At 35.2% G+C, this 12382-nt stretch overlaps 1 protein-coding gene across 2 annotated transcripts; it reads right to left on the bottom strand.

The window, feature by feature from the left end:
- Nucleotides 1-8378: 8378 nt before the first annotated feature.
- On the bottom strand, nucleotides 8379-11265 carry LOC18029923 (selenium-binding protein 1). Of its 2 annotated transcripts, XM_006414759.2 has the most exons (8): nucleotides 11032-11199; nucleotides 10564-10596; nucleotides 10289-10484; nucleotides 9962-10189; nucleotides 9554-9785; nucleotides 9344-9451; nucleotides 8982-9254; nucleotides 8379-8887 (listed from the first exon to the last, which is right to left on the bottom strand). In XM_006414759.2, exons 1-8 carry the CDS (start codon nucleotides 11174-11176, stop codon nucleotides 8606-8608), a joined length of 1497 nt encoding a protein of 498 aa, XP_006414822.1. In that variant the 5' UTR covers nucleotides 11177-11199; the 3' UTR covers nucleotides 8379-8605. The 2 variants fall into 2 exon arrangements, with proteins under 2 accessions (XP_006414822.1, XP_006414821.1); XM_006414758.2 differs by lacking the exon at nucleotides 10564-10596 and having other exon boundaries at nucleotides 11032-11265.
- Nucleotides 11266-12382: the final 1117 nt, after the last annotated feature.

Raw genomic sequence — 12382 nt, 5'->3', positions numbered from 1 at the left:
ATTTGTCGATACGGCTCGACAATTTCATAAGAACGCCTCGTCGTTATCGCTAACGCGAAGCGGCTCGGCAACTTTCTTAGATAAACGCCTCGTCGTTACCTTGAAACACGGCTCGGCATTATTAACATAAACGCATCGTCGTTACCTCAAAACACGGCTCGGCATTATTAACATAAACGTCTCGTTGTTACCTTGAAACACGGCTCGGCATTATTAACATAAACGCCTCGTCGTTACCTTGAAACATGGCTCGGCATTATTAACATAAACGCCTTGCCGTTACCTTGAAACACGGCTCGGCATTATTAACATAAACTCCTCGCCGAAACCTTGGAATACGGCTCGGCGCGACCTACGCCAGAACGCCTCGGCATAACCTCTGCCAAAACGCCTCGGCAACTGTCCCCGTGTCAGTCGCCTCGCCTCCTTAACGGCTCGGCAATCTTGTTCCTGATATGTCTCGCATGTAATCATCCCACAACAAACTCAACTCGATGGTTAATTCCACGACTAGGAATGATAAATCTCGTCACTCTCATCTCCGAAACTGACGAGCTGGGGGGCTAACTGTTGGGGGCGGTTTCATCCCAACCGGTTAAAACCATGTCAAGAATAAATTAACCATTGGGAGCGCCGATTTGGCAAGGGCTGAACCCCCACATAGGAGGAGTAGGCCGAGCTGTACCCAATATTACAGATGGGCCGAGCCGTGAGGAGGCGATGGGCGAGCCGCGCATGAGAGAAGATGGGCCGAGCCATACACAAGTGAAGATGGGCCGAGCTGTGCAAGAAGGACAATGGACCGAGCCGCTACCTTTCGCAATTGGGCCGAGCCGATCCTTCTGAGATGGGCCGAACTGAAGTCTTGAAGGAAGAAAGCCCATAAAACCCTAGGCGATGCCTTGAGGCGGTGGCCGCACGAAGCGATAAGGAAATGTTCCTAAAATCTCTCCCGAGATTCTCGGCTAGGCGGTTAAGTAGTTAGTATAAATAGGAGATTTACACGATTCATTATGTAACTTTGACAACTCGAGAGCAATAGGACCTAAAACACTTTCCAGCAAACAAAACCTTTTTTGATCTTATTGTTCTTGTGATTACCCTAGAAATTTCGGATCCCTTAGTTTTTCCTTACAAATTTTTGGTTGTGCGAGTTTTGGCTCACACAATTTGGTGCCAACTGTGGGGAACTCGAAACTTTCTTACTCTAAAATAGACAAGACTTTAAGATCCCAAGAACATGGCGAGCAAATTTTTAGTTGTGCAAGTTTTGGCTCACACAGTAATCTTTTAGTATAATCGTCGAATAGTCTACTCACCAGATTTTCTAACGAATTTAAAGCATAACATTCTTTTTTTTTGCTAAATTATACATGTTTTGAATAAGCACGAATCAAACAAGAAGAAAACTAATCATAAATCATAAATTGAAGCAAATATTCGTTTAAGATTTCTTATTAATCGTGTGAATGAATTATGACAAATCTTAAACTTCGTATTTATTGCTTCGAAAAATCCGACTCCTAATCCCACTTGGTAAAAGGTTCTTTTACCAAGTCCAATAAGAAAACTGTATGAAGCGATACTGATCTTTAAAATCGAGCAAATGAAAACGAGATAAAACTCGACCGGATAACAATTTGAAAAGCTGCGTAAAACTACTCTGCATATTAGAAGCTCTTTCCCTGGAAGCTCAAGGAGAACAGCGCTAACACTTAAAGAGGTCTTCAATGGCAGTGATCATCAGCCGCCCTGATGTCATCTAATCGAGGCTCATTTAACTAATCTGAGGAGTTACACTGAATGGAAACAACACCAACCTAGAAAACATGGATAGCTTACTCGATCACTCTACCAAGATTATCCTCCGATGTTATTGAGACAGACAAATGAGATGATGAGAATAATTAGATAATTCCACGAGGGAAATGGATCTCTTACATAAGATGACAGACAGGACGATTCCTCATAATTGGACAACCCCTAACCTACTATCATTTGTTTAAAACGTTTTCTCTTAGTTATTATGGTATTATTATTCCATAACAATGGCTCTCATGCGCCATACTATATTATATATATAATATATATATATATCACTAATTAAATTATCTTCTTTGATTAGATAAGCTTTTAGGCCTTGTTTTACTACACTTAGGCCAAAGAAAGATGCGGGTAATACGATACTATTTCCAATTTATATGTAAAATATTGATATACTTTTTCAATCTTAATTTTGAATATAACTTGTATGCTTCTGACTCTTGATTTACATTTTGATTTGGATCTATGAACGATTTTAACAATTTGATGCAATTTAGTAAATTGTAATTGATGTCAAAACTAATATAATATAATCGAAAAATGTAAAATAAGACTATATAAAGGCGGACTTGGATAATACTTTGGCAAAATCGTAGTGTTCAGATGATGCGGAGATATAGTTATTCTCTCTTGGAATCTTATTCCAAAATATGATTATGAGACGATGACTTACGACGATTCTAAGAATTAGCAGCCTACTTGCGCCTACTTGCGCCTACTTAGCTGATGTCTTAAGCAACGGTCCACGTTACAACTAGTAAAGGCTATTATAAACGGTGGAGAACTAAATCACAACTAAATGATATTACAAAAGAAAAAAAGTAGGACAAAAGTTAAATGATATTTTTGAAAATAGATAATAATTAAAAAAAAATTAGCTACTTTTATAATGCTTCAAATGAACAAGACTACTTTTAACTAGAATTCTTGAATCGGTAAAACCTATTTATTTATTTGGAAGCTCTAATATGAACCATGTCAAACATAATTTCACAAGTAAATAATCTCTACTTCGAGACAAACGCTATAAGCATCTTACCGGGACATCATCCATTTATGAAAGTTTCAGAACTTACTGATAATAGGTCCAATTCATGGAATTTGAACTCTGCTTGAAGAGATCGTCACATCATATATACCATGAATACCAAGTCTGAAACCTTCTTCTAGGTTCAGAAAGTGATGGGGTTGTTGGCATTATACCAATTCTGGTAGTTACACAGTTAAGTTTGGTTATGAGGTCTCTTGTAGGAACGTTGACGAAGAATTAAGTTTCTTGTAACAGAAACCGTCTCTTAATTCACTCAAATAGTACGCATGGAAAGTACATGCGCCAAACAAACTTCGTCATTTTATAAGACAAGCCTTATGGTGCATTAATAGGAAATGAGCGATTGGCACACATACATCTACGTGTGGATCATTATTTTCCACAATGCAGGTACCAAGAAGAGACCATAAACCATGTGATTTTCATGTGTCTACAGCCTTACAATGCTGAGCGCTTACAAATATACCTTCAGATCTAACTATTTTCAAACATAAAATATTTTGGTGAATTTAGACTCTTTTGGCGCTGACCACATTGAAATAGCCACACCGACCTGGATTCATACTCATATAGAAACAAGGAAGGGAAAACGGTCTATTCCGCCACGAATTTTATGCTTTCTGAAATCTATACACGAATTATTGAACTATGCTTATAACTACATGAAATATTGAAATGCGGCCAATTTCACCAAAACCGTAAATGGTGTTAATTTTCCGTCAATAATTAATGACGTGGCTGACATGTGGCATACCGGCTTACTAAATTATTTGGTCGATTTTTATTTTATTTCAGGTGATCAAAACGACGTCTTTTTGATATTTCTTTAAAAAAAAAACATTCCCTAAGACTTGAACACATGACCTTCCAAGTAAGGATTTACTACCAAACCATCTAGCTTCCAAGTAAGGGTTTACCACCAAACCAACTGAGCTAGAGACATTTATTGACTTTAGTAAACTGAAAATATTTATATTGATATCCAACTGAGATCAACATCATCCTTGGTTGATAATCCTTGGCAAATAATCTTCCATTACTTCACTCCGACTTACGGAGTCATCCTCTATGACTTAGTTTGCGCCGGCTAGGGCTGATATTATTATTCGGTATCTAAGATCAGATTTGGGATCCGCTCTGATCTTCTCTGATCCGCTCCAAAAAAATTTGGATATCCGAGAAAGCCAGATCTGGATCCGGATAATAAAATTCTATATCCGTCTACACCAGATCCGTATCCGGATAGTTAACTTATAAGGTCCGGATATCCGTATCTGAATCTCTAACCTCTAAATATATTTAAAAGTTATATTTTATTGATAATTATATAATATATCGAGATTTTTATATATATAAATAATTAAAATTAAATTAAAATTTTTTTCTAATATTTTTTTTACAAAATATTAAATAAAATAAAATTTTTTATTATTTCAATTTTTAGGTTTTAATATTTTTTTTTATCTGGATCCAGATATCCGAAAATATCCGCGAATATCTTAATATTTAGGCGATATTCAAAAGTTCGGATATCCAAACATCCCGGATACGGATCTGGATAATTAAAAATCGGATCTGCCGTATCCGGATAAAGATCCGGATATCTCAAAATTATCTGAATATCCGCTCTGATCCAGGGTTAGCACCAGCAGCGTCTATCCTGGTGCAAACTAAGTCGTAGAGGACGACTGTGTAAGTCGGAGTGAAGTAAGGGAGGATTAGGTTCCAAGGATTATCAACCAATGATGATGTTGATCTCAGTTAGATATCAATATAAATATTTTTAGTTTATTAAAGTCAATAAATGTCTCTAGCTCAGTTGGTTTGGTGGTATACCCTTACTGGGAATGCTTTTTTTTAAGAAATATCAAAACGACGTCGTTTTGATTACCTGAATTAAAAAAAGATATCGACCAAATAATTTAGAAAACTGGTATGCCACGTGTCAGCCACGTCATTAACTATTGACGGAAAATTAACACCGTTTACGGTTTTAGTAAAATTGGCCGCATTTCAATATTTTATGTAGTTATAAGCATGGTTCAATAGTTCGTGTATGGATTTTCAGAAGACATAAAGTTCATGTAGGAATAGACCGTTTTCCCAAACACGGAATGATAAACTTTTCAATAGAATTGACTATTCCGTTTTGGCAGGTTTGGCCCGGAGGCTAGACAGGTTAGGCCACGGCCTAGGGCCACCTCTTTATTTACCCTTTTTATAGGCGACCAAACCAGTTTTAGATTAATAAATTATAAGGTTTTACTCTCTTCTTTTCATATATACAGTAATAAGACCATTTTTTTTTTGTCTAGAGCCACTATTTTTTGTTGGACCGGGGCTACCTTTTGGAGATAATGATATTGCCCTCTTATGAATTGAATAAAATGATCTAATACTTAAACGGGTTTAAAAGAAGTAATTTTTACTTTTCGAAATTTCTAAGCACAATGAAAGCAAAACGATCATATATAGCTCTAAAGTGCCAGAATGTTTAGGGTTGATTTATCTCAACTTCTTATTTTGCATCAGCCTGCCCTTCTTTTCCAGTTTCTTAAGGAAAAATAAAATTAAGTGCTGACATTTAAACTTGTGCCATATTGAGTACAAAGCGAGAGCCATTGTAAAGCAATTTCAAATGAAGGAAGAAATATTACATCTGTTGGGCTTTTCAAGCATATGTCCAACTCCCTATTAATATGATATTGTCCGCTTTAGGCCCAAATGGCAAAGCTCGCACGGATTTGTTTTTGGCTCCTTTCCAAAAGACCTCATACTAATCTGTTGGACATCTTGCTTATATACTAGACACTCTTGGTCTAATCTTCCAATGTGGGACTTGGATTGATATCCCAACAATCCTCCCTTCAAGCCAAGAACCACACAAACCTATGGTCTCCCCCAACTTTCTGCAAAACTTGGCACCCATTTTGTATCGCCCAACCTAACCCTTCGTGCACCGTTAGGAATACTTTCGACACAAGGCACCAGTACCCCAATCGCAAGGTCATTTTGAGGGCTCTTTCCTACACTCAATACACAGTTCACACCCACCTGTCTAGGTCCACATTTTCCAGAACTTTGCTCTGATACCAATTGTTGGGCTTTTCAAGTCCATGTTCAGTTCCCTATTAGTATGATATTGTCCGCTTTGGGCCCAAATGACAAAGCTCGCACATATTTGTTTTTGGACTCCTTCCCAAAAGACCTCATACTAATCTGTTGAAAATTTTGCTTATATACTATACACTCTTGGTCTAATCTTCCGATGTGGAACTTAGATTGATATCCCAACAACACCTCTATAACTTGGAATCACCAGGGTCAAAATGTAGATATGGAAACAAGTTCATGGGAAGTATACTACGGTTAATTTCTTTCATTTTTTTTTTTTTGCAGTTCTTATAATATAGAATGAAGACTTGGCCAATAAAAAACTTATTCAGCGGAACTACATATGTTTCCGGTGAGATTCTTGCTCACCATTTGAACTATATTTTAGTAAACCTCTAAAAAGTGTTTTACTTCGGATCCAACTGGTGACTATTTGGAGAATAACAGGAATGATAAAGAAAAAGAATAAAAGGAATCATAAAGAAAAAAAATATAAGGAATCAATGTAGAGAATGAATAGAACAGATTATCATCATAATAAATGGTAATTAAAAAACATGAACAAAAAATGGAACAAATTCACATTAAATTGATGTCAAACAATATATTTTTACCAATTTTTATTATTTTCTTATCATTTCCTATTCCCTGTCAAAATTAATAAGGAATATATTTATTCTATAATTCCTCCTATAAGAAGGAATAGAGAGGAATTATGTATAACAAAAATTCCATTTAACTGGTAAAAAAAATTTTGAAATGGAGAGGAATACCATATTCCCTATCATTCTTTTCCTCAGTTATGGTCACCAGTTGTACCCTTCATCACTTATATTTTTTACCACGGTGGCATATAAAAAAATAGTTAAAATATATGCTAAACTATGTGGTTTATGATAGGTCAAAACACGTAAAGATCATACTACCAATCTCGTCAATCTCTTTTTAATATGTCTCAGGTAATTATCACATTTACAAGGTGTTACATGTTGTATTATTGTGTGCGAAAGAGAATCAAGAATTATAGTTACTTTGATGCATAGAAAAGCTTACTAAGACTATACTAATCATCAAATTCAAGGCTATCATGGCATCGTGTTCAGACAAACGAAAGTAGACGAAAAATTTCATAGAAATTAAATTATTGGATATAGCATGGTGGGAGTTACAGTTTGTGGCTGTGGTAAGCACGTATATGCCAAGAGAGCAAGGGACTAGGGAGCGAGGAGCAAGAGTATGTAGATTTGGTATTTGTGGTAAGAAGATGACGTAAGTGATCTCAGATGCAAAGGTGTTTAAGATTTAAGTCAGGGAAGTAGTTTGTATGAATCTTACGAGCCTCAGTTTCTAACCTCATAAACCTCTCAGCTGCAGTAAAGGTCAATGGCTCTATGATAGCGTTTCCAATGAGATCCTCAATATTGAAATACGTGGCTCAGTGAGTGACAAAGACCAAGATTTGACCTTTCTTTTGGATTCTTATGCGAGGGGACATGGACAACTTCAAAGGACTAATCTACATGGTTAGTAGAAGAATGCATTAAGTACTAGGACAAACAATGTTGAGGCAGTTTAGTAAACATTGTAATGTTGTTTTGTGTTTTCTGTAATCACTTAGTTTTTTTTTTTTGTTTTTTAGTTACATTACGAAATATTAAATTAAAAAAAATATGATGTGGAAGAAGAAAAATACGAATAACAAAAAAAAGTAATAAAAAAGAAAAGAGGTTGATTTCAAATAACAGTAGAATATAACATACAATTTGCTTTTTTTAATTAAATTTGTTGATATGGTATGGTTTTTCAATCAATTTTGTTCCTTGATTTCAATGTTCAAGGTCTTAAACCTCTTTGGTTTAATCATATCTGATATGAGTGAAGAAATAATTTTTTTTTACAAAAACCTGCAAAAGTTTAAATATTCCTTACAAGAAAAACTGCATTAACCACATTACAATGTCATCTAAGATGAAAAACATCAAACATATATCAAAATATATAAATTAATTAAATACTCGAGAAAATCTGTGCATTTGTGCGAGTCTTCATCTAGTTCTTATTAACTGTTTCCATATATGATCTCGCAATTTTGGTACCAGATCCTCGTAGATAAAAAATAGAAACACTTTTTCCTAAATTTTTTGATTCAATATCAATTATTCTATTATTCAAAAATAAAATAACAACATCAAAGAAATTATCATGGAATAAAACAAGTCCACCATTTATACCGCACGGTTTAACCGTGTACAATTTTAATATAACCGAATTGAAATTGAAATTGTTCTAAAAATATGTCTTTTTTACAATCAGTATTTCTTAAAACTTACAATTCGGTATCATTACTTGAAAAGTGCATAAGAAAATTAAAAATCTAAAAAATCTAAAAAGATAGAAATGTATATAGTTTTATTACAGAGCATCATTAGACACAATGAGTACAAGTGTACAAACAAGTATAAATTGTCTGGACCATCAACACACGGAATCTAGTGACTTCTTATTATTACTCGCTTTTTATTCCATACCACAAAACACATAACAACTACTAATTAGTAATTAATATAACTCGAATTAAACTTAACACAACAAACTCACTCTCCAAACAGGCCAAATTCAAATCCAGATATCAGAAGTGCAGTCTCCACCTGGATATCTCATCTCATGTGCAAGCGCAGGACCCTCAGGTTCATCACCAAAGTCCACAAAGAAGTTAGGGTTTATTGAGAGACCACCTTTCTCTGTATCAACATCAATCTGAATAATGTGTGAGCCTTTATCCATGAGTTCAGGGTAAAACTGACGATCCCACGCGCTAAACAGCGAGTTTGTCGCATACAATCTTTTCCCATCGAGGCTTAGCTGGATCATCTGAGGTCCTCCTCGTAGAGATTTCCCCTAAAAGTACCAAACAAGAAACAGTTTTCAACACAATGCAAAATGTAGAACTTAGTTAAAACCCCCACAAAAGGGTTACAGTCTTGGCACAGACCTTGATCTGAGGAACATCAAATTGGAAACTGTTGCCGTCTTCTCCAACCGCCTTAACAGGACTGCCCTTTTGTAGTAATCCTCCAACCCAAATTTGTCCGGTTAAGACAGGGTTTTTAGGGTCCTCGATGTTGTACTGACGAATGTCTCCATGAAGCCAATTCACAAAGTAGAGGAACCGATCATCAAGGGAGATCAAGAAGTCGGTGATAAGCCCGGGCATTTCTGGAAGAATCCAGTTCTCTACTTTCAATGGTTTAACTGATATAACAATCTACATAGAAAATAGTTGGCATTGCTGGTTAATTATAGATTTGAAAGAACATAAAGAGGCAATGAAGATGATTCAGAAACTACACTTGCCTCATAGCTCCATGTGTCATCACTGTTCTTGAAAAACCTGATCATATTACTTGACAAGGCACTCCCAACATACCCTGTATCTTTAGACGGATCATGCAAGAACCTAATCTGTACAACATGTAAGTTTGAGAAAAACAAACCTGTAATGATTATATGTTGATCTGAAGAAAAACACAGATCACATTTATATAGGATCTTTGATTATGTTACCTCCAAAGGTAAGAGACCAGTCTCTCCAAGGTCAATTAATTGTTTCATTTCACCTCCTGGCCAACTATAAACATGTAGATGGCTTCCATACAAGCCATCAGCAACATGCTGGAGATCGAAACCTTTGGAGAAGGCTTTAGGTGCTCCCCAAGAAGTGCTGATCATTGTCTTGTGACGAGGTTGGTACCAAAAATCATAACCAAACAAGGGACTATGTCCTGGTTTCTCCCACCTGAGAGATCCCACCAAAAAAACCATACACATCAATTCCATTTTAATGCTTCTCTCTTTCCTTGGCTATCCATCTATGTGGTAAACTTTCTATAGTTTTTGTAAACTTTAAAAGTGATAATCACCAACAGTGTGGTATATATGACTAAAAGAGAATGATTTAGTGCAATAAGGTACCTATTCTTGATGTTAAAATCAGAATCAAGAAGGAGAAACCCATTCCCTTTAGCGTTTCCCTCTTCGTCTCCAAGACAGGAAACCAAGATTTCACCTGAGGCAAGACAATGAGCCGTGTGTGGATACGCCAATCCAGTCTTTTCAGCAATCTCTTTAGGATCTACATACTTATACAAAGACGGAGCTCTTGGGTTTTCCTTTGTGTCAATAGCATAGATGCGACCAGATCTTCATTTAAACAAGAAAAAGAAAGAAACATCTATTTGGTCATCATGTCGAAATAAAGTTATAGAGATGTAAGTAGGTTAAAAGGGGAAAGGATCTTACATAAGGGATGGTAACACGAGATAACGTCTATCGGCAGAAGCATCACCATGGCAAGAGCTGCAAGAGTTCCAACCAGAATGATGAAGCTCATCACCAACAAAAGGCATTGGCAATCTGTGAATGACACTAGAGTATGTCTCTGAGGTTGGATCCACATCCACCGTGGCCAAGTAGTCCGGCTTCTCTCGTCCAGTTCCTTAAAATTCCAATTAAACAAATCAAAAAGGTGTCAGAGTGTGTACGAGCCAGAGACAAGCCAGAGGAATTAATCTTACCTAATATTATCATAGCTGATTTTGTCTTGGAAACTTAACCGGAAACAAGCCAGAGAAATATGAGAGGTTACGTTTGAGATTTTTTTTGCTATAAAAACATTTAGACAATTTCTCGATTTTTGCATGAAAATTTGGATTCGATATTTCTATTGAGATTAATTAGGATCTTATAGAGGTTCTTTTTAAGTGAAAAAAAAAAAAGAATTCATCAGAACAAGAATTGATGTCAATTGAACACAAATCATACAATCAATACATCTTAGCAAATCGGGAGATGTAAACAGAGAGATGTCAAGGTTTAGTGATTTCGATCTAGAATCTTGGAGATTCCGTAGGACCTACTCAAGATCTCAAAACCTTCAATCAACTTTAATAAGAAGGTTTTTTCTCTGAAAAAATATATATGAAAACATTCGATCTTGATTCTGATTTCTGAAACAGTATAAATAGATTACAAAACATATTTACCGGAGTAAACGGCAGTGACGTAGATGAGCTTTTCCGATGGACCGGACATGGCCGCGAGTGGCGTCGCATAACCGGGACCGGACTTGCAACATCCTCTGCCTCCGCTGTTGCTCACCGGAGCTACCACTTTAGTTTCTGTCACCATTTCTCTCTCTCTCTTTGAGATCAGATATTTTGTTATATATTATATATCGTAGTGGTATAAGCTACACGTCTCTGACGCTGACGCTCTTTTGATTTTATCACAAACACACAAACACGTGATTTAGATTTATCAATGCGATGCTTTTGGCTGTATTTGTGAGCAAGATCAATCAAACAAATTTTGCTGACTAATTGCTGTTATCTTACGAAGACTTTTTGTTTAAATATATGGTTCACGTTTGCTATTAATAAGGGTTGAATTGTATTTAAATGCTAAAATTGTAATTTGTTTATCAAAATATGGAGTGATGAATTTGAATTAAAATACGTCTCCATGCAAAAAAAAAACACAACAGATTAAACAATTAAGCAAATCGTATCAGTTAACAAAATAATATGGAAGCAAAAAATGAATCTGGTCAGGTGTCTACGTACGTTGCATCTGCAGTGTTCTATTTTGAAAAATGGCTTATTTGGTAGATAACTGAATGTAGAGTTATAAATTAACTGACCAACTTTCATAGAAAATATGAAACTCGTGTGATTTTCAGATATATACGTTTTTATTCTTGAAAATCTTAACTTGATTCTATAAATATATTACATAAGTATTTAATTTTCTTCTGAACCTAGATGGGACAAACAAAATATCAGCGAATCTTCAGCTTAATTGGGTGAAAAAATCCAATCTATAAAATTCAGGAGTGATGATCAAACATCGAGTCGTGCCAACAGTGGCGGAGCCAGAAATATTTTTGACCGTGGACAAAATTTTAAAACCTAAATCATTATCAAAGTTCAAAAACATTATACCATTTTACCATTTTAAAACATTGATAAATAAAAAGTGTATGAATGCATTTATATTTTTTGTCTTAAATTTGTTACACTTTGATTAGTAAGTTACCACATTCATCACATAAGTTATTGTATATATGATGAATAATTTCAAAGCATTTTCAATAATTTTTTTTAGAATTTTGTTATCATGTAATTTACAGAAAACATAATTTTATAAATTGTTTGAAAGAGTTAGAGTAAAAATATTGTAAGATTAAGAAGAAAATGTGTTATTGTGTTAGTACAAGTTAACTTTAAATATGTTTATATTATGTGTGATGTATGTACATATTTATCAACTAAATATCTAAAATTCATAAATTAATATAAGTGATCTTAATAGAAAAAAGTAAGTAAATTTATTTGG

Source organism: Eutrema salsugineum, unplaced genomic scaffold (genome assembly GCF_000478725.1).
Source record: "Eutrema salsugineum unplaced genomic scaffold, Eutsalg1_0 scaffold_1, whole genome shotgun sequence".
In the NCBI taxonomy this organism is placed as follows: domain Eukaryota; kingdom Viridiplantae; phylum Streptophyta; class Magnoliopsida; order Brassicales; family Brassicaceae; genus Eutrema; species Eutrema salsugineum.
This window is presented reverse-complemented; position numbering and strand designations above follow the sequence as displayed.

Coding starts and splice junctions, on each gene's coding strand:
- LOC18029923 (XM_006414759.2), bottom strand. CDS start 11,176: ATGGTGACAGAAACTAAAGTGGTAGCTCCGGTGAGCAACAGCGGAGGC. Junction 10,597..11,031: donor CGTCACTGCCGTTTACTCCG/GTAAATATGTTT, acceptor TTTCCGGTTAAG/TTTCCAAGACAAAATCAGCT. Junction 8,888..8,981: donor TTGATGTTCCTCAGATCAAG/GTCTGTGCCAAG, acceptor TGGTACTTTTAG/GGGAAATCTCTACGAGGAGG.